At 43.4% G+C, this 20,577-nt stretch overlaps 1 protein-coding gene across 3 annotated transcripts; it reads left to right on the top strand.

The window, feature by feature from the left end:
• Window positions 1-3,611: 3,611 nt before the first annotated feature.
• RB195_017828 (uncharacterized protein) lies at window positions 3,612-15,978 on the top strand (the record flags this gene model as incomplete). Of its 3 annotated transcripts, XM_064184994.1 has the most annotated exons (17): window positions 3,612-3,764; window positions 3,849-4,020; window positions 4,082-4,219; window positions 4,284-4,468; window positions 4,533-4,671; window positions 11,284-11,357; window positions 11,426-11,566; window positions 11,625-11,682; window positions 11,792-12,148; window positions 12,687-12,840; window positions 13,595-13,629; window positions 14,749-14,863; window positions 14,920-15,037; window positions 15,145-15,349; window positions 15,427-15,483; window positions 15,666-15,781; window positions 15,865-15,978. In XM_064184994.1, the coding sequence occupies 17 exons, from the start codon at window positions 3,612-3,614 to the stop codon at window positions 15,976-15,978; spliced, it is 2,331 nt and encodes a 776-aa protein (XP_064040875.1). The 3 variants fall into 3 exon arrangements, with proteins under 3 accessions (XP_064040875.1, XP_013296893.1, XP_064040876.1); XM_064184995.1 differs by lacking the exons at window positions 3,612-3,764; window positions 3,849-4,020; window positions 4,082-4,219; window positions 4,284-4,468; window positions 4,533-4,671 and adding an exon at window positions 11,220-11,223; XM_013441439.2 differs by lacking the exons at window positions 11,284-11,357; window positions 11,426-11,566; window positions 11,625-11,682; ... (7 more) ...; window positions 15,666-15,781; window positions 15,865-15,978 and having other exon boundaries at window positions 4,533-4,814.
• Window positions 15,979-20,577: the final 4,599 nt, after the last annotated feature.

The following is a 20,577-nucleotide window of genomic DNA, read 5'->3' on the forward strand; positions in this document are numbered from 1 at the left end:
TCCTAGTTAGGAATCGTTGATCTCACATTTCCGCACCGTTTTACTTGGAGATATTTCCAATTCTTTTTTCTCACTAAACTAACGAGAGCGACAAATAAATGTGTGACTATTTCTCAATCTTTGTTGAATTCAAATCAGTACCATAGATATGTAGAAGCATCAATTTTTGTCCCTATGAAAAGCCTAACGTCAACTTCTTTCTACCATCATCAGTAGAAAAGTGAAGCAAATGAATAGGTACGAATTGTAGTGTTGAAATAATTCACTGTTAATCTCAGTTGTGGAGGTGCCAAAAATCAAAGATCTCGTTCTCTATCAGTTAGTCTTTCGGCAGATTCCAGTGTACTTATGCAGCCTTTTACATCAATAAGCAAACTTTGTCGTCCACGATTTGCAACTCGCTCGTGTCAAAGCGAAAAAAAAAGATTCTCAATCAACAATATTATAATTCTTGAAATAAATGTGTAGACCATCGAAGGTACAACGATTTTTAAAATATACATTTAAGGCAAATGAGGTTCTCACTATGGAAGAGAAACTGGAAAACACAAAGACACTCAAAAACGCACAACTCGTTTTAATTTCGCTTCTGTTCAAAATTTCGAAGGCAGCATATCCTACAGTTGAAGATGTCGGAATCTGTGAGCAAATAGATTTGAATACAGGAGTAGTTCACAAGGATGAGCGCGTTCACGTTCGATTCTCCTAATGATCCAGAAAAAGGTATGTGAGACAGCTTTGGTTGTATACGTGTTCCTAACGATGCAACTCATTACGAACGATAAGACGCAGGAAATCCATAAGGTATCTGCCATTGTGCAGGTGAGGGAGCTTCCGTTGCTTGTTTGAGTTCGATTATGAATGTCGAATGACAACGGACCCATTCTGTTCGGACCCATTCACGAAGCATTCGAGGAGGTAAAGAACGCTGTTTCTCACGCCTTTCTTTCTTGATCATCAGGGCGGAATTAAAAGCGACCACGCTCACAGCTGTGAACTACACTTCTATCTCTATCTGCTCGTGGGGAGAGCTGAACATTGTCAATTATGTTATCTGCTGGCTTTATCTCTTACCTGGTTTTCCACGCTTTGCATTTTGTCTGCAGTAATTTAGTAAAAGCTTTGCATTTTTTCCGCAATAATTTAAGAAAAAATTTTTATTTAAAAGGTTTGATTTAAGAAATTACCACACAAGTCGTCCCTTGCAAGCCCCCGCGGCACCTCCCTGATTCTAGTCGCTAGGATGAAAGATAGAGTCCACTTCGATATTTTCATTGTCATCTGTCTATCAGATCAGTAAAGAATTCTACATCGGAAAATTACTTCAATGACAGCTTTAAAGTGTAAATACTAGTCATTTTTAATGAGAAAACTAAACTAATGGAATAAGATCTTTTCTAACCCTTGTAATGAGAGTCGTTAGTCGCTTCGCATAGACACTGAACAAAATACTAAACAGATCATGGCGGTATAGTGTATGTATGTACTTACAAATAATGCCTCATATTTTCCACCCTATTTCTAACCTCTTAAGAGAGTTTCACCACAAATCAGGATAAAAGCAGCCCAAATAGTTGTGTTTACCTCAGTGGTGGTATCACCGTGTTGTGAGAAGAGTAACGCTAAGAGGAAATGATAAGCTTGCTCCGCCGAAAATTATTACGATTACATCCTGCACATAAATGAAAGTGGCTTGCTAAATGAAAGCGTAAATGTTCGGATATGTTTGAATTTTAAGGTGTAGTCAACTTATGCAAAACAGAGACCAAGATTGTTAACAATCTATATTATGGTAATTACGCTACGCTAGTGTCGCTGGATTCGTCAGAGCTTGGAAAGGCAGGGACATTGAAAGGTTAGCTGTAATAAAGACTTTAAAAATCCTGATACGAAGTCACTTTGCCACAACAATGCACCTATTCCTGAAACTCTGTTCCGAATTATTTACCATTTACTCGCTACGAATTCAAAGTTCTGTGAATCGCAATTTGCGCGCAAAGAGCTTTCTTGTTGAGGGTGTAGCGCAGCCGGTGAGAGATTCACCTGTGACTCCCCGATCGACAGTTCGAAACCGCCTAAGCGCCAGTCTAGTACTTGATCCTTCCGAGATCGAGAAATTGGTGCCAGACTCGTTCGAAAGGATAAAAACACTGACTTGACACATCGAGTTTAAAAATCGTACAGCGCTGAACACCTCTTGGAAGAACAACTAAGGATTAAAAGCGTACACCACTGACCAAACCGACCAAACCCCACACGGATTCTTCGATCCGCTTCTTATTCTTCTGTGTTCTATTGAGAGTTAAGCAATCCCAGTGCTTCAACCAGTGAAGAGTTTGCGTTGTAGATTACAGCAACGAGCATGGCTTCGTCCATTTTCCGTACAAGAACGGTGTGAAAGACGCCGTTTTCTCCTACGAAATCAGTTGCAACGCGCCACCTTTGTTGCCGCTTCCACGAGCGAGCGGTCGAAGATTAAAGGCATCACCCTGCGAATCTGGAGTGGTACGTATTTCTGGTGGTGTATTCGTATACGGGATCGTAGATTACTGAAAGAAGAGTGATTCCGTTCATTTCTTCCTAATTGCCGTAGAAAACGGCCCAGGAGATACGGCTTCGAGCGCTTCGTTCCTTATTTTCCACAAGGAGTTCGATTGGAGCGCGCCAGACTAGTGCACGCGCGCATCTTCCGGGCCGTTTTTTACGGCAATTAGGAAGAAATGGACGGAACCACACCCCTTTCCATAATCTACTGTCCCGTATACGAATAATCCACCTGAAATCCGCACCACCTCAGATTCGTGGTAAGCTGCCTTTAATGAAGTTTCCTCGCTGACTTGCTCAATTAAAATCAATAAATACGCTGCTGAGAGGACCAGAGCGTGGACAAATGTTCTAACGCACCTCGTAGGAACAAATACAATTCCCACGCCATTATTTTTAAGGGCGGCTAAACGGAAATGAGCCAGGTGGCCACGCTCGTTTCCTTAATCTACGGCCCGAACTCTAAGTTTTCTCTGAGGTTTCGGTACCAAACAAATTTCGTGATACGCTGCCGTTAGCTACTACATATATTGTAAGATATGCATTTGCCAATCGCTACCATATCTTCACTTTTCATTTATTTATTTTTTAAGTAGCTTTTGTGCAGAATCCGACTTTAGCCGGCGTATATTCGATGCTACAACCAAAGATAGCGACTTTCGTTTCTGAGTGACCATTGCCTTCAGGGAAACTTCCGAAAACCAACAAATTTAAAAATTCCCCTCTCCTTTCAGAAGAAATCTAGAAGGACGAGAACGTAGAGCTTTTGAACGGTAATTGTTAGGTTGTACGTGCTCAAATCTAGCCAAAATAACTCCTTCACTACACACCTCATACTAAAGATTCATAAAATCATCAGTGGCGGTGTTGTCGAATGTTCGCCCATGTTTCGGCGATGATGACCCAATTTCTGCGAAATAGAAAACTTACCCAGTTCGCAAAAAACGGAACGGGTCACACACGCGAAGCACCGCCCTGCTTCCACTAATTCATTTTCCTACACGCGGTTATCCTCCCTCTCGGTTAATTTCTGACTCGGTTAATTTCTGTGAGAGTCAACTCTCAAAATGGACTGGATACCTTGTTCGCGACAAGCAACATTTGCTGCTACTGTTCTGTCAACCGTATCGCTTATTGCGGTTATTGTTGGACTACCGATTATGCACATGCATATCCAAAGAGTGACTTCTGCGATGCTTAGCGAAGTGGAATTGTGCAAAGTGAGAATCTATTACAAAAATTCGCTCTTTCTCATAAAAAAAATAATCTTTACTGTTAAAAGAACATTCATTTGATTTATTCAGGGAGAATCACGAGACATCTGGAAACAGATGTCATTTACAAAACCGGGAGATATCCGCACAAAACGTCAGTCTCCCTATGGAAACTATGGCGCAATTCCAGCTGGAGCTTGTTGTGCCTGCACTCAGGGACCACCTGGTCCTCGCGGTCCAGCTGGAGAGGATGGGCAACCTGGTAATTTTACTAGCATTTTTGCGCTTTGCACACTAAATAGCTGAGCTTCGCTCTATTGCAGGTGTTGACGGATTCCCTGGTCGAACAGGGCTGAACGGTCGAAATGGAAAGTACCTACCTGCACCACCCCCAGGAACGAATGCTTGCCAAAAATGCCCTCCAGGCCCACCAGGACCGCCAGGATTGCCAGGACAAAAAGGTACTGACACTACTTAATTACTGCTCATAGATAACGAAGGTTCTGATGGCAACAATCCACTCAGGTCCCCGCGGACCAGCAGGGAGACCAGGTACTCCAGGACGATCAGGAGAAGATAACCGACCAGGTCCTCCAGGACCGCCTGGAATTCGTGGAGAGCCCGGGCCACCCGGTGACAAGGGACCAACAGGTGATCGTGGAAAAGTTCTGAACGGTGCACCACCTGGCCCACCTGGTCCTTCTGGAAAGGTATGTTTTTCACGGATAAAATCGTCTATGTTAGCCTAATTCATACATATGTCGCGTTTTTTAGGTGGGTGCGCGTGGTCCTCCCGGAAGCAAAGGTCACGACGGAAAACCGGGATTGCCAGGCAATCAAGGTATTCGTGGGCCAGTTGGAGCAAGAGGAGATGCTGGAAATCCAGGATTGCCCGGACCTCAAGGACCGAAAGGTGAGCCAGGACTGCCGGGATCGTGCTCACATTGTGAAAAGCGTGAGGCAGAAGCTGCGAAGCCCGCACGAACCAGACCCAAACAAGGGTACCAGGAAAGCCCTCCGTCAGATCGTCAAGATTTCCTCTGGATACATAAGTAACTTTCTGAATTAGTTGAGCATGCACGAAATAAAGTTCGAGTTGCATATATACTTATCAGTTGCGTAGGACTGACAAACCTCCACCACATTCTTTTTTAAATTTTCAGTTCTTTTCACGATAACAATGTAGCAACATATCAAAGGTGTCAAAGGCCCACCAAATATATTTGAAGTCCTAATCGGTTTTCAAACGTCTCTGCGGTCGAAAAGGCAAAATCGACGACATGTGAATTCTCCTCAACATCATTTATTCGTTAACTACATGCTCAGATGGGCGGGTGTGGTGTAGCGGTTAGAGGTTCCGCTTCCTGCACGATCGATCGGAGGTTCGAATCCGCCCTAGCGCTCACCAAGCCTTTCATCCCTCCGGGGTCGATAAATTGGTACCAGACTTGTCTGGGAGGATAAAAGCACTGACTTGACACATCGGCTAGCCACCGCAAGTCATTGTATAGGCCAGATACACGTTCGTAAACCTCAAACGATTCTGAATTGAAGTGAACGTGGGGGCGCATCCCAAGCGGATTGATTAACGCCAGAAACTTTATCCTTTATCCTTTACATGCTCAGAATGACAACCTCATTCTTAGGAATCAGGATCAGAAACATGCGCCACCTCTTCTCCAAAGGCGCATGTGCGACGAACAATTTCTATTTGATTTTCATTAGTTAATGACTTCTTACCTGCTTTAAAGGCACCACTGAGGTGGTACGGATTTCAGGTAGAGTATTCGTATACAGCATAGTACATTATGGGGAGAAGAGTGATTCCGTCCATTTCTTCCTAACTGCCGTAAAAGACGGCCAGGAAAATACGGCTTCGGGCATTCTGGCGCACTTTTTTCTACAAGGAGTTCGACTGGAGCGAGCCAGCCTTGTGCGGCACCGCATCGCCGTTTTTTACGGCAATTAGGAAGAAACGAACGGAATCACCCTCCTTTCCATAATCTACTATCCCTTATAAGAATTCTCCACCTGAAATTTGCACCACCTCGGAGTCGTTGAGTGATGCCTTCAAAAGCACCATACCATCAGAAAAAATTTCCAATTCCTGTCGCATTTATATCACGTTCAAGTTAACTTCTTTAAGTTGTCTGAAACGAGGCTTACCCACAACGTTCGGTGCTTCTGATTTCCACATTTTGACGGTAGTGGTATGTATCCGTTTAGATTACTATAAAGGTGAGAAGCGCTAAAACAAACCGCAAGAAATTTCCGATAGGAGAAGGACCCTTAGTATAAAGTGTCCTGCGTGTAAAGTTGGAAATGAAAATTTATCATCTATACTTGAATCACCTCACATCAAAAGGTCAAAAATTCGAGACCTCCCTTCTGCTTCACTCACTGCAACAGCCTCATATTCGTCCATGCGTGCTTAAGTACTATGCGGATTTTACACCATAAATCAAAACGTCTTGTTCTGATTGCAACTGCGAAAATCTGGTGGTGGACAAGCACGGTGAGAAAGTATGGGTTGAAGGCACGCGCAGAAAGGGAAGGACGTGCTAGATCAGGCAACGATAAAAAGGTGAGAGTATGGATCGACGGGAGGAGGACTGTATCCTGATGAACGTGAGAATGTGTAACAAAAAGCAAAAGTTAATGAGAGCTAAGAAAGAACCACGGAAAGACACTTGTGGTTGGACACCACGAACACAGATGAGTAGTAACGACCTCTCCACAAATTGTTAACCATGAGAAATACAATCAAAATAGTTTGGAAAGTTGTAGCGAGAAGAAGTGAGAAAAAGGCTCGGTTTATATATCTAATATATTATAATACGACCTTTCTGATAGCATAGTAGTACAGAATATGCTTCAGTTCGTGTAGTAGCTGGTGGATCCATCAGCTAAACGCAACCATTGTTGAACTACTTATTTGCAAGTATGACTGTCGTAAGCTACACAGGTTTGAAGAGATTTTCCAGAGATAACATCTTGGATCTTAGGGTCAAAAATTGGGTTAACTTATGTGAGTGGGTGACTAGAGACTTAGGGATTTTATCACCCTAGTTGAACAGACCAAAAGCGGTGGTTCAGTGGAATGTGTTTATTATATGAATATAGGTGAGCAACAGGGGGAACGGTCAAGAGGTACCCGTATGATGTGCCGCCGCGTATCCAGGAGGCTAATGAGCGTCGTTAATTGCACCGCGCGTCTCCTGATACCGTCATAATCGCTACAGTGGCCTGACTGCTCCTCTTGTGCTACGTCTTCAAGATGCCCCGCCCACGCCTCCCTCCCCTCCCATTTCGCCGCGTCTACCGCTCTTACGACGATTTTTTGTCGCCGCACCTACAGCTCTTATGATGCGCTTTTAAAATCGAATGGAAAGGAAAGAACATGATATTGATGTTGTTCGAAGGTCTACATAAAGTGTGCTTGCAAGTTAATATAAAAGAAGGAAAGAATGAAATAGATTTGTATAAGTGATATGCGATTTGAAAATGCGAGAGAAATCGAAATTATCCAGTTTCGAATTGTTAGGTGGAAAATACTCATTCATCTCTGGGAATGCAAGAGATGTTTCAAAAAATGTCCCACTGATCGGTGTTATGCTATCATTTTTACTTTTTTCTTCGCTTTCTAAGGATTTCTTTTTGTTCATCTAGCTGGGTAAAATTGACGTCCAACGATCAACGAGGCGCGAATAATGCCTCACAGACATACACTGTACCTAAAGGTATATCTCGAAGATACAAAGGTCTCTGTTCGCCACTAATATACCTAACCTGTCATATCGATTTTATACAGAGAATAGATAGAAATGAAGCGATAAAACGCTGTTGAAAGAAGTTTGAAGAACCATACAATTTCAAATTTCTATTATATAAAACTGTACAAAACGTACAAGCATGTATTGAAATATTTGGCATGTGCTGTATATAAACATTATATCTATGTAAAATTTTGAAAAGGTAAAATGTAGAAAGGAGTTTAAAGAATGTATACAAAGTAATAAGCGCATAAATTTACTGTTATTATAGCTGCTGCAGTTGAAGCTGAACACGAATTCGCTGAATGGCATCGTGACAAACAAATACTTATGCACTGCTAGTTTATATCGAAGACATAGGGCATGAAATGTGTTAAATTATGAGATGTGTGGAAGTATATGCATGTTATTCTTTTCCCTGGAGCATCTTTTTGAGATAATTTCTACTTATGTAAAGTTACATTGGATAGAAGGATCTACTTCTTCTCTTTTATTCCCAATAATATGCGCTTAGTTTACTATATCCGTACATCAGAATTCGCTGCCTCAATTCGTTCTTCACTCCCTCTCCAAAATTCGCACTATCTACCGCTTCGTCGCGGCGCGAACGTCGCGCGCGGCGTTGATCAGAGAGCAATAGGTAGGCAGGGTGTAGGTGATCTCAGGCGGTCGTGGAGAATGTATAGCTGGCGGAGCGGCAGTCGTAATTACGCGACGCGGAGGAGCGCGGTGCTGAAGGGAGGACAGGAGCGGTCAGCCGGTTTTCACGGGTACCGCTTGTCCCGCACCCGAGCAACAGTTGCCAGCAATATGATCGAATGAAAGAGTGGGCAGAGCGTTGCCTGCCGCACTCTTGGACGGTACAAGTGGTTATGTGCGCAAATAACCATAACAGCGAACGGTACTTTATACCACGCTCCTTATCCATCATCGGGATCGATGATATAACTCGCACCACAATCCTAACTCACTAGGGCGCTTCCTGAAGAGACGTGTGATATTTCGAGAACCTGATGGAGATCTACGCCGCACATGTTCCAAACGTCTTCGAACCAATTTGGAAAAAAACAAGTGGAAATGAGTAAGCTATGAGATTACAATTACTACATTATAGATTTAACAATAATCAGACTAAAAAAAGGTCGATATTAGCGTTAGCACACTTAATACGCAGTGCACACCAGTGAAATGACCTACAGACACCTTCACCTATAAGAAGCATAGAGAGAAAAGTCACATCTAAATTACCTCAGGTAGCTCCAAAGGAATGAGAACCATAGTTAGTTCGCACCTAACAGAGCTGCAGTTACTTCCAAGAACCAACATGTTTTTGCTCTGGTCCGATGGAGCAAGACCCTTATAAAACAAGGTCTCCGTGGAAGTTTAAATGCATACTGAATATGGGTACTGCTAGGGTTCCAAAGCATTAGTTTTTGACGTTCCATGATGTGTAGGCTAAACCTGCAAAAACTTTAAACAATAGTACTTCCAGCTCTATCTTCTTTTTTTTCCTTCAATAGCTTTAGCCTACATATCACAGATCTTCAAGGAGTAATGCTTAGGTTTTAGCACCCTGACTGACTCAGCCATTCACTTTCAGTGATGAATTTTCGATTGATGAACTACCGGCTTTGAGTGCTTCCTCCTGGCGAAGGGATCCTCATCACTTGAGCCTCACCCCATGAGCTAGACCCCCTTCACCTGAGGATGGTCTGTCCTTCCTATCGCACCTATGTTCACCTTTGTTCATCAGACATAAATACCACAGTTGGGACAGAACGACCTGTCCTCGGGTGCAATTGCGTAAAGGAGGTGGGACACTCGTTATGTCGATCTGAAATGCGGAGCAGAGAACGGTCACATCGCACCACTTTCGCTAGAAACAGTTTATGCGGCTGCAACATAAGTAGGTCGCTTTTTCTTTTACTGGTGGAAGTGCTCCTGGACCGAATGATTAGGTGGGATTGAGAGTGATCGTGCTCAGACTCGTCAACTAAAAACGCTAACCTAATAACGTCCCCACATCTGGCAGCAAGCGGACAGTCAGTGAGCTGCCGACCCTCTCTCGCTGGAATCCAACATCTGATCCTGTCTCTCCTACTACGCCTCGACCCTATCTATTCTTTGGGTAACCCAACCCACTATCAATTTCGAGGTGTGTTACCCTTAAGTTGGTGAGAAAGCTCTGGGTAACAGCTCTTGAAGTATTTATTTCGGCCCGCTTGTGTTGTGACTTCTGTTTCGATCCGCTAACCTCTTGTTCCATTTTGTTTCAGTTGAATTGCGTTTCTACCGGTTTCCTTATGTCTGTTTGTTGATTGATTGTTATTCGCGCCTCTTCTTCCAATAGAAAAAGTTAAAAGCATTACCACACGAATCTGGGGTGGTGCGGGTTTCAGGTGCGGTTACGCCTATACGGGGTCGCAGATTATGGCGAGGAGGGTGATTCCGTCCATTTCTTCCTAGTTGCCGTAAAAAACGGGCCGGAAGCGTGTGTACAAGGCTGGAGCGCTCCAATCGAACTCGTTATAGAAGATAGCGCCCTGGAACGCTCGAAGCCGCATCTTCCTTTTTTTTAGAGCAATTAAGGGGAAATGGACAGAATCACCTTCCTCCCCATAATCTATGACTACGTATAGGTATAACCCACCTGAAACCCGCACCACCCCAGATTCGTGGGGTGATGCCTTAAGCATCACGAAAATAACTTGATGAAGTTACCCAGTCACATTAACTACATTCTCCAGTTATATAGAATCTGCTTCAGATCACATCTATTTCATAGTTTGAAAGATCGAATATCAAAAAGAACCATGAAAATTTATGGAATGCTCTCATAAGTGGCAGAACAAGTACGAAGAACAACGAGCTTGTCAAAAAAGCTAAAGAAAAAGCACGCCTAAAAACTGATATATTCGCTCAGGGACACGCTCAGCAGCTCCTCCATCTTGTTAGAAACTGTAGAATGTGAAGAATTCTCTTACAACATCGTCATATTCGAAGATATCGAGGAGGGTGATCATAACCAATGAATTGACAAGCTCCAACATTTGTTGTTAGAAGAAAGGAAATATGCATGATGGTTGTATGAGGATGCGACATTCAGCAGCATAACCATCCAATAGACCTGGACCTGATCTGTAAGTGATGGATAGCAGGACATACATCCACCTGAAAACACCCAAGTTGCACATCCTTCCGCCGAAGTCAAGACAAAGGAAGAACTAGCAGCATCCACGCGACGCGCAGCAAAGCACCGTATCTCCCAGAGCATTTCTAGCGACACTGTGACTACTTCTTGCTCACTTTTTCCTTGCATAACACAAGATCTTCCGTCTACGGATGGACCTACTTTAAACCCAACAAGCATCAATCCGCGAACAAGAACCCAACCCGCGGTGGCTACGTATCGAACGGCGGCCGTTGCCGCCACATGATGTTCGGTCCTGCAACGATTAATGCGCGCAGCACGGCGCCGACCCGCGTATCGACTCATTTCAGCGTCCTCCCTCCTTCATTGTGGTTGTATTGCTCTTTATGTATATGTGGCTTTAGTTTTTCATTGAAATATTTGTTATTTTTTGCGCCAAAGCCTATCGTGTTTCTACGGTCTTAATTGTTGCTCGTGTAAAGTCGAGAGGTCTTTCAGGAATAGTTGCCATCAGGAAGTATTAAACGTGGAGTCAGAATGGGTAGGTTCTCTTCTCCGGAGAATAGGTCTCTCGGCATTGTTAGTATTGTTGTTTTTGCAGCATACAACGGTTCGTACGCAGATCCCAATGCTGCTGCTGCGGGTGGAGATGCCTATGCTCAAGCTGACCCTCAAGTGTGTATTTTGCATTGTCTCCTTTTTCTAAGATAAGTGAGGATCTTTTGATTAATTTCCTGTTTCAGGCTCTAAAGGAGTACGAAGCTGCATGGGCTCAGTACTACGCGTCTCTGGGGCAAACCGTCCCCGCAGCTCCAACCGCAGCTCCTGCCTCGGCACCTGCTCCCGCTCCCGCTGAAGGACCTGGGAATGGAGCTGGCGCTGATGTGAGTGATTTGAGCAATGGAAGACAATGTAGATAACGAAAATATCGTTTGTTTTCAGTATAGCGGGTATTACGCCAACGGGGCCCCTCCGCCTTCTGGTCCTCCAGATGTAAAAGGTACTTCTTTGAAATATTTCTCATGGGTCTCTAGCCTCATTATCTTTAACAGTAGCAGTGAAATCCCAAGATATTTGTGTGTGCCATGAACAAATTTTGTTCTTTTCAGCTGGACGTGGTGGTCGTGGTGGTGGACCTGATGGATATAGCACTCGTGGGGGATATGAAGGTGGTCGTGGAGGATATGATGGAGGAGGACGTGGCGGGGGATTTGATGGTGGCCGAGGAGGCTTCGGCGGTGGTCGTGGTGGCTACGAAGGTGGTCGCGGTGGTTATGATGGCGGCAGAGGCGGATACGATGGTGGTGGTCGTGGAGGATATGATGGAGGCCGTGGAGGATTTGGCGGTAGCAGAGGAGGCTATGGTGGAGGTGGCGGTGGCGGTGGCGGTTACGATGATGGAGGACGTGGAGGTTTCGGTGGAAGAGGAGGTGGACGCGGAGGACGAGGAGATTTTGGTGGAAGAGGTATGCTACTTTCCTTTTTCAAGAAAAGAGGGTCATTCCTCATTAGGATTTTGTGAGTTTTTTTTTGGAGGGGGACTGAATGTAATTTACTTTGGCATCGACATGGTGGTGTCGTACAGAATGCTTTCAGCGGCGTTTCACTGATCTTAAAAATAGCGTAAAAGGCTCGCTTGACATAGATATGGTTGAATAAATGAAGTCACCCAAAAACCGCCATTATCTATTTTCAATATTGAGGCTAGAACAAGACTGAGCAGATGTGCGCTTTGTGTTGCACTTGCATATATAAGTTTCATTCGGATTTTTCCCTGTTTTCTCGTGAGAATCCATACGACTAGAACGACTCGGTATGATATTAAACACGCACATTCTGGGCTCATTTTTAAGTCATTGTCTTCGATGCTCAAGGTGGGGCGAAAAGTACACAAAGCAAATGAAACCAGTATCTTCGTGTTCATGCTTTCGTCCGATTTTCAAGTTGGTACATCGTATTATTCAATCCTAAAGCCTAGATGCAGGCACAATATTTTGTTTGTAGGTGGCCGTGATGGCGGATTTGGCGGCGGCCGCGGAGGTGGCGGCTTCGGTGGAGGACGTGACGGTGGTTTCGGTGGTGGCGGTGAGCGCCGTGGACCCAGTCGCTGGGATGATGGAGGACGCGGAGGTGGCAGTCGAGGCAGCTTCCGTGGCGGGTAAGGAGACTTTTATTTATTGGTACGACGTCGCAACCTCGATTATCTTGTGTGCTTTCAATGTTGGTACAGCCGAGTAACTGCTAGAAAGGAACTTCATGTGGTGATGTAAAACTTTGTTCGTGGTTAAAACTAATGTTATAGAGTTTAAGTGTTCTGGCCAACTGGGCCACTGATTGCAGACGGTTATTATGAGTTACGGTGTTTGGTGAATTGGTGATGCGGTAAGTTTTTATGGACAAAGTGGAGGTGACTGTTTTTCACTTTGTAACTGAATGCTAAAAAATTTTGGTCGGGCAGTTCAAGTATGGCGGGTCGACGAAGAAATGTAATCAAATCAGATATCCATCTTTTTTCTCTACGAATGATTCTTCTCGACCCCTTCTTACTTTGTGTCCGTTGTATAACTTTTGATGGTATTAGCAATAATTTATGTTGAAAATCCCGAATGGGATGTATGAGGTAAACGAGTATGCTTTAGAGTTCCAGGATAGGCTCAGTGAAGCTCAACATCACCACCACCGTAAACTCGAAAATGTCTGACGAATTGTGAAAATCGAGTCTGAAGATTCTGCGCGTCTTCTCATGCGGAAATTGCAAGCCCTTCTCCGCTATTTGTCCGAAATCCAAAATTTCATGTTGATCATTTGCGGAGAGGGATTTGCAATGTCTGGGGCACAGCGCAGTCCTGCATGGACCATCTGGTCCAGCTGCGACTGCGTTCGTTGCCCTAGACTGACATCTTGTGTTTCAGCCCGGGAGGTCCCGGTGGAAGAGGAGGTTTTCAAGGTATTCTCATAGAAATAAGTGTTATTACTGTCATTCTTTAAAAAAGGGAGAATTTAAACGAAAACGGGAGTATTGTGTCTTAGTGTATGGATCTCTGATCCTGTGTTTAAGTCCTGTTCATTGGTTTACTGGGGAAAACAGCTAGGTTAAAATGCAGTCGGCTTCAACGACCAAGCGTGATGTGTAGTTGCGGACTTTTTGAGAATAACAGAATGGTGCAAAGTTTAGTTTTTGTTCGTGTTTTTCTCATAACCCTTAACATAGGTGCGATAGGGAGGAGCCGAATACTCCTCATGGGTGCAGCGTAATTGATCCCTTCGAAAACCGTCCAGAAGTGAAGGAGGTCGGAGCACCGGCTCCGACTATCGCACATAGGATTCTTAAAGTTTGGCAATTGTGCCTACGGAATGCTCCTGTGTCAGATTAAAAAGGAAGAAGACAGCACAGTGCTTGTCATGATTGTCAATCAGTTTCTATAGTCTCAAACATCGGCATTCTCTTATGCTACATTACCATGGCTGTTCTCCAAAGTGAGGTCCATTCTTAACTCGAATAACGTGTATGTGATTATTTGATTGAAGTCAGTTACAGCAGAGTGTCAAACAGTGTGCAAATGCAGATGTTCCATATTCGAGAGTACTCATTCGCGCCATGATAATGTTCCCGATAAAGGTTTAAAAAAATCAGTTATGCGAGAAAAACTAAAGAAAGTCTATAGGTTTGAAAATTTCAAGGATGAAGTATTCGTATTTGGAAAAGAAATAGAGTATTGATACTACTTCATGAATTGAATCAGTAGCAAACTTCTAACGACCTGCATTCTTTTAAAACAATGGACGAAAGTGTTACCGTAAAATTATGCATGTATACGAGCGTATAAGGTGGTATTGAACAAATATGATTTACTTCGACAGAAATAAAGAGGATCCGTTTGGTTTTACCACTGTCAGAATCGTCTATTTCACATATGGTAGCGAAAAATCTGAGCAAAGGAAACAAATATTCGGTTAAAATTTAAGACATGTATTGTGTCCGCAGTTACACATCATTTATCTTGAACGTTGACGTTGATAAATCCAACTGTATTAGTTCGCTTTATATCAGTTTTCAAATATTTAGACCGTGGAGGCCGTGGTGGATTCACAGGAGATAGAGGAGATGGTGGAGGATTCAATCGCCATGATGATCGCGTCGAACTAAAAGAAACAGTATTCGTACAAGGAGTTCCTGTCACGTAAGTGTTAAGGGTGCTTCATGTCGTATTTTCTCGAAAATTGTCGGGCATTTTAGTGCAAATGAAACGTACATAGCAGACGTCTTCAGCACTGTCGGTGACATAGCTAAGAATGATAGAACTGGAGCACCTCGGATAAAGATCTATACGGATAGAGGAACCGGAGAACCAAAGGTCAGTTTGTTTGGTAAGAAAATTTTTGCACAAGTCTTTCGCAAAACGACTTGGCGCCCCATGGAATGCCACTGGATGCCCCTAGTACAATAGTTGTAATTTTCTAGGGAGAGTGTATGATTACCTTTGCTACCGCCGAAGTAGCTCAGCGTTGCATTGAAATGTACAATGGGCAACCGTTTCCGGGTGGTGACCGTCCAATGACCATTTCCATTGCCAAATTCAAGCCTATGGATCCTAGTGCTCGTGGTGGTGGTGCTGGTGGTGGTTTCCGCGGTGGCAGAGGAGGTGGCGGCGGCAGAGGCGGTTTTGGTCAGTAGTTTTTTTTTTTTGATAGAAACTTTGATTTTTGCTGCTCGAAGTTTTCCCCTGAATGTTTCTATCTTCAGATGGTGGATTTGGTGGTCGCGGAGGAGGAGGAGGCGGTGGAGATCGTGGTTTCCGCGGTAAATTTTCCATTTTCTCGAACTTTGCGGCAGTTTTTTTGCGGAAGTTTCACTATTTTTCTCATGAGGATTTATTTTGAAGAGAAATGTCTTTTGTTAATGTCATAATTCTTTGCCAGTGTAGCTGTACGCAATTTCAAATATAAATATAAGAAGTCGTCAGTGTTACACTAGTCTTTAAGGTGGTGGACGTGGCAGAGGAGGCTTCGGACGAGGCGCAGGAAATGCGAATATGGAACAGCGCAGCAGCGACTGGCCTTGCGAGTCTTGCGGAAACAATAATTTCGCCTTCCGTCAAGTGAGTTCCTTAACTGTGTGCTGCTTTTGACGCCGTACGTTTTGCAACCCACTTCTGATCATTCGTTCTGAACCTTACTTCAGGCGTGTAATCAGTGTGGAGCTCCTAGAGGAGGTGGTGGCGGTGGAGGTGGCGGAGGCGGAGCCATGCGTGGAGGGCGGGGAGGATTTGGTGGTGATAGGCATAAGCCGTACTGATTTGTGAACGCCCACCACTAATAACCTGTTTCCTCATTGTAGAAAAGAAGCATCGTAAGATGGTTTTTCAACTAATTCGATGATCTGTGTTGTCTGAGACATTAACGTCGCAGAATTGTGTTGTTTGTGGAATCTGTTCGCGTTTTGACCTATTTACTATATGCTAATGCTATCTCATTTGTTGAGCACAGTCGTCTATTGTTATTGCTACGGTTCTAATTTTTATTTCCATGTTTATTTAACTCCAAGTCAGTCAATGAAATGTTGTGCGGTATTAACCAGCAGTACTAAACGTTAACAAAGGTTGCAAACTATATAAGCTGTAGATTAGTTGAAGGGCCTATGCATTCTTGAGAATTAGAAAAACTCTGGATTTTGTGAAAATGACTATAGTCACCTGGCACACATGAAGTTGCCAAAACAAATTGTACAGCGGAAATTGGATTGAGGAAGACTCACGCTTTCTCCCCTATGAGACACTCGAAGTTTGCAAAACATCGGGGAACATCAACTAACTCTGTGCAAAGGTGGAAAAAACTAACTGTTTCGCTGCTAGTATTAAGAATCTCCCAAATTCGAAATATGAAAGTTACGAACCAGTAGACTAGGCGCTTCGATGGGAACGGAACCACAGTCTAGTCGGGTAAGAATGACATGGAGCAGACAGCTGTGGTGGGGAAAGGCTGCCCGCAGAGTTCAAAGCTGTGTGATCTGGCGGCTCTGTAGTTTTGATGGTTATTGAACGCTACTGTGAGTAGTCAATTGCCAACAGAGCCGCCAAACCGCGAGCCCGCGCAACTCTGCGAGCAGCCTAACTGCATCGTGCTTTATGTCCTTTTTTGACCCTATTATACAACAGAAATGTGTGCCGCTGCAGCTACTGCATTTCACTGATTCAAAAACAAAATTAGAAGAAAAACACAGGAAGACATTGACTTAGATTACGAACAGACATTATCCGTTTCCTTTTGGATATTTCATGCAACAGATCCTTTTTTTTTCGAAAAATCCTCCGTTCCCTGAGATCTCTTCCTTGCTGAAAGATTTTTCAAACGACACGTTATCTAAATGATCTTCGAGAACTAGATAGGGTCTAAGTTACAAGCTTTCCAAAGAACAACACAATAAGGATGTATTCTGGAAGAATTTATCTAGGATAGGATAAGAAATAAGAAATGACGAGGTGGGACTCGTGGTGCAAACTTCAATCAGTTCAACTGAGAATTGGCATGGCAATGTTTCGCAAGAAGCTTGAATTTTACCTCTATACGAAACTCATGGTGCGCCAAATGAAGAAAGAAAAAATTTGTACATTCATTAAAAACCTGAACATGAGCCCAATGAACTTTCCTAACTATAGATCGGGATAGAAACAGGGTTGATCATGAAGTACAACACAACAACAACAACAGCCGACAGCGTCGAAACTCACATCTGTTATTTTGCTATGCTGAAGCCTAGTTCAGTTGTAACGGTTGGGAACTGAGAGAATCCGACTAGAACTACGATATAACATGTAAACACAATATTTTATAGCGTTGAAGGGTGGTGTTGCGAAATGATAGGAGATTTCCAAAATCCTGAACTGAACCCAAATGTGTCGGCACGTCCAAGAAATATCCAAGAATCGCAAGCCAGTTTACCCTTTATTCTTTCACGCGGAAATGTTCAGAAGAAGAACAATAAGAACAACTACCTGCGAGACATTTGTTTATCAGTTGTTTACATGTGGTTGTGACCCCGCTCCGCCCGGAGAATTATCACGAGACTACAGCGTAGGCATCGATCGATCAACCACTTCTCAGTGTGATACATTGTACCCTATCAGAATGTATGCACTTCGTTTAAATTTCATTTGTGGTTACTCGATTACTTTATCTATTTCTTTTCCAAATTGTTATATTTTTTAGATCTCCCAATTTTCCAAATGTTATTAACTCTTAAGTCTGATCTACACTCTCTTTCTTTTCTGCAGATCTGATATTATCTTAGAGAATAGATCTGCACTCCCGATTCGTTCTTAGTGAATCCATTTCATGTTGCTCATTTGGCACCTCTTCTTCCATTGTTAAGTATTCGTCTATCCACATCTTTCCACATGAATTCTCCATTTGTTGTGCGATACATATAGGAAGACACAAAAAAAAAAACAACGCAACGCGTTTGCAATAGAGACGAACTTGTGTAAATTATTGTGTTGTAGTCGGGTCAAAACGACGTGAAGTACTGTGCATCATCATGAACTGTATCGACGACTGGTGCTCGTAGAGGTTCCTCCTTGACCCTAACTGCTACCTTCCATCGTGCCACTTACCGCAGCCGCTTACGCAACTGCTCGAATGTCGTGTTGACTCGACCATATACTCGCTTTTAGTCCGCTATTTCGTCGGTGTTTTGGAGAACATTTTGTTTTTTTTTTGTACTGTTAGTCCTTCTTTTCTGAGGTGTTTTTTGTGCACCCCAGAAATTGCTTGCAACCCTCTGGGAAAATTCTACCATGCCAACATTTGCATTTGTCTGGCCCGCCACTGCAGAAATCCGAGGCGGTCGTTAGATACCAACAGCCGATTACGTGCAGCCGAATAAGTGCCTACAGAAGAGGCTGCCGGTGGCCCAGAGTAGGCATATCTTAGGCTAGCATGCGTCCACCCATCACCACTTCACTCAGGTCATGCGCTGTGTTTGTATCGTAATTACGTGATAGAGTTGGTTTCTAGGAGAGTTCAAAGAACAAAAAGGTAACAACGTAGTAACGTGGAAAGTGAAAATGTAAAAGAACGAAAATGCTGGAAATGAAGCGAAAATTTCTCCAAGAACAAAACAATATCAAAAAACATGAAGCAGATAACTTTCCAAAAGAACTTTGCAATGGTTGTTGCGTAACAGCTGTAGTAGTCGGAAATTTTGTGAATATTTAATCAGAATATCACCATATTGACCTGCGGCTCCGAAACAAACAAGTCTGGGACTTTCTAATGCTAACTCGGTCTTTGGTCATCTTTCTCTTCTTCTTCCTTCCGAAACATTCTCTTCTTTTTTAAAGAACTAATCTGACGGAATCCAAAGTGATGCGTTTGTCAAAATGCGAATCTTATAGTCAAACACGAAACTCTTTGAACCAGTAGCGCACTATGGCACATTCGAAAGCATTTTCAGCATCTCACACTCTGATTAAACTTTGAATTGGAGCTGTTTGTGCTTTGTGGGCAAACTTGAATTCATCAAGCAACAACTGTTCGAATTTCGTGCTTTGAGAGCATTTATACGGATTCTCTGAAATCCAATAAAATAAAGTCTCACGAAATATGTTGGTTTTAATTGTTTGTATTGCATGCATTATCTTCCTGAAACGTAAGATTTTCGATTTGTTTGTTTTACACAAATAAAATACACTATTACTTTCTATTTCTGGCATTTCGTGTGCAATCGTTTGACATATCTCTACACTTAAAGGCAGCATATCACGAATCTGAGGTGGTGTGGATTTCAAGTGGAGTATTTGTACACGAGATAGTAGATTATGGAGAGGGGTGTGATTCCGTACATTTTTTCCTAACTGCTGTAGAAACGGCCCGGAAGGTGCACTACAAGGCTGGCGCGCTCCAATCGAACTCCTTGTGGAAAATAGTGCGCGAGAACGCTCGAAGCAGTATCTTCAGGGCCGTTTTCTACAACAATTAGGAAGAAATGGACGGAATCATCCTTCTCTCAATAATCTACGATCCCGTATACGAATACTCCACCGGAAATTCGCACCACTCCAGATTTGTGGGGTGATGCGTTTAAACGATCGATACTCCGTAGCGAAGCAGTAGCAGAGATAGCGTGCTCCTGCGAGGCATATTTCACACCTTACTGGATGAGGGACCTTAATGGACTTCGTGATGGGCGTGGCATAAGGCGAACGCAACGCACTGCTCTGCCGATGCCGTTAACTGCGACACCGCGCAATTAACGATCGCCGTTGCCAGTCATTTTCCTTAAGGATAAGTTGTGGGTACCTAACGATACGCACCCCAGAAATTCCCCTGCGTTCCATTCAGCTTTCAGGACAGCTGGCTGCCATAGTGTCCCCTCTTTGGTTTCAGCCCTCCACCTTGCACACTCGCTCCTGGTTTATCTCGTTTTTCTCATCCCTATCTACCATAGATGAGAAAAGCGAAATATTTTCGGAAGAGATTGCTCGAAATAATCTGTATGTAGTTGAAAGCGCAGGCGTTAGTAGTTGTATGCATCTGAAAAGGAGATCTGGGAAGCGTAAATATCTAGTAGTTAATAAATAATAATTAGTAATTGACTTAATTAAACAATTATTCATGAAAAAAGATACCATGTTGTCTTTTGTTCTAACTCATTCACATTTTGATAACTTTCATTTTCTTTTCGTTCATTACACCAACTACTATAGTCAGGTCGAAACGACATGAAGTTCGGTGCAGTTGCGTAAGCGAATACGAATACTTCACCTGAAATCCGTACCACCTCAGATTCGTGAAGTGGTGCCTTTAAGTAGAGAAAGGGCATTCGCTGCGGCAACATCGCGCACTCGCTTGGTTGAACACATTCGACAGAGGCTGTTTTACATAGTCGCTAATTCTA

Source organism: Necator americanus, chromosome II (genome assembly GCF_031761385.1).
Source record: "Necator americanus strain Aroian chromosome II, whole genome shotgun sequence".
Classification (NCBI taxonomy): Eukaryota; Metazoa; Nematoda; class Chromadorea; order Rhabditida; family Ancylostomatidae; genus Necator; species Necator americanus.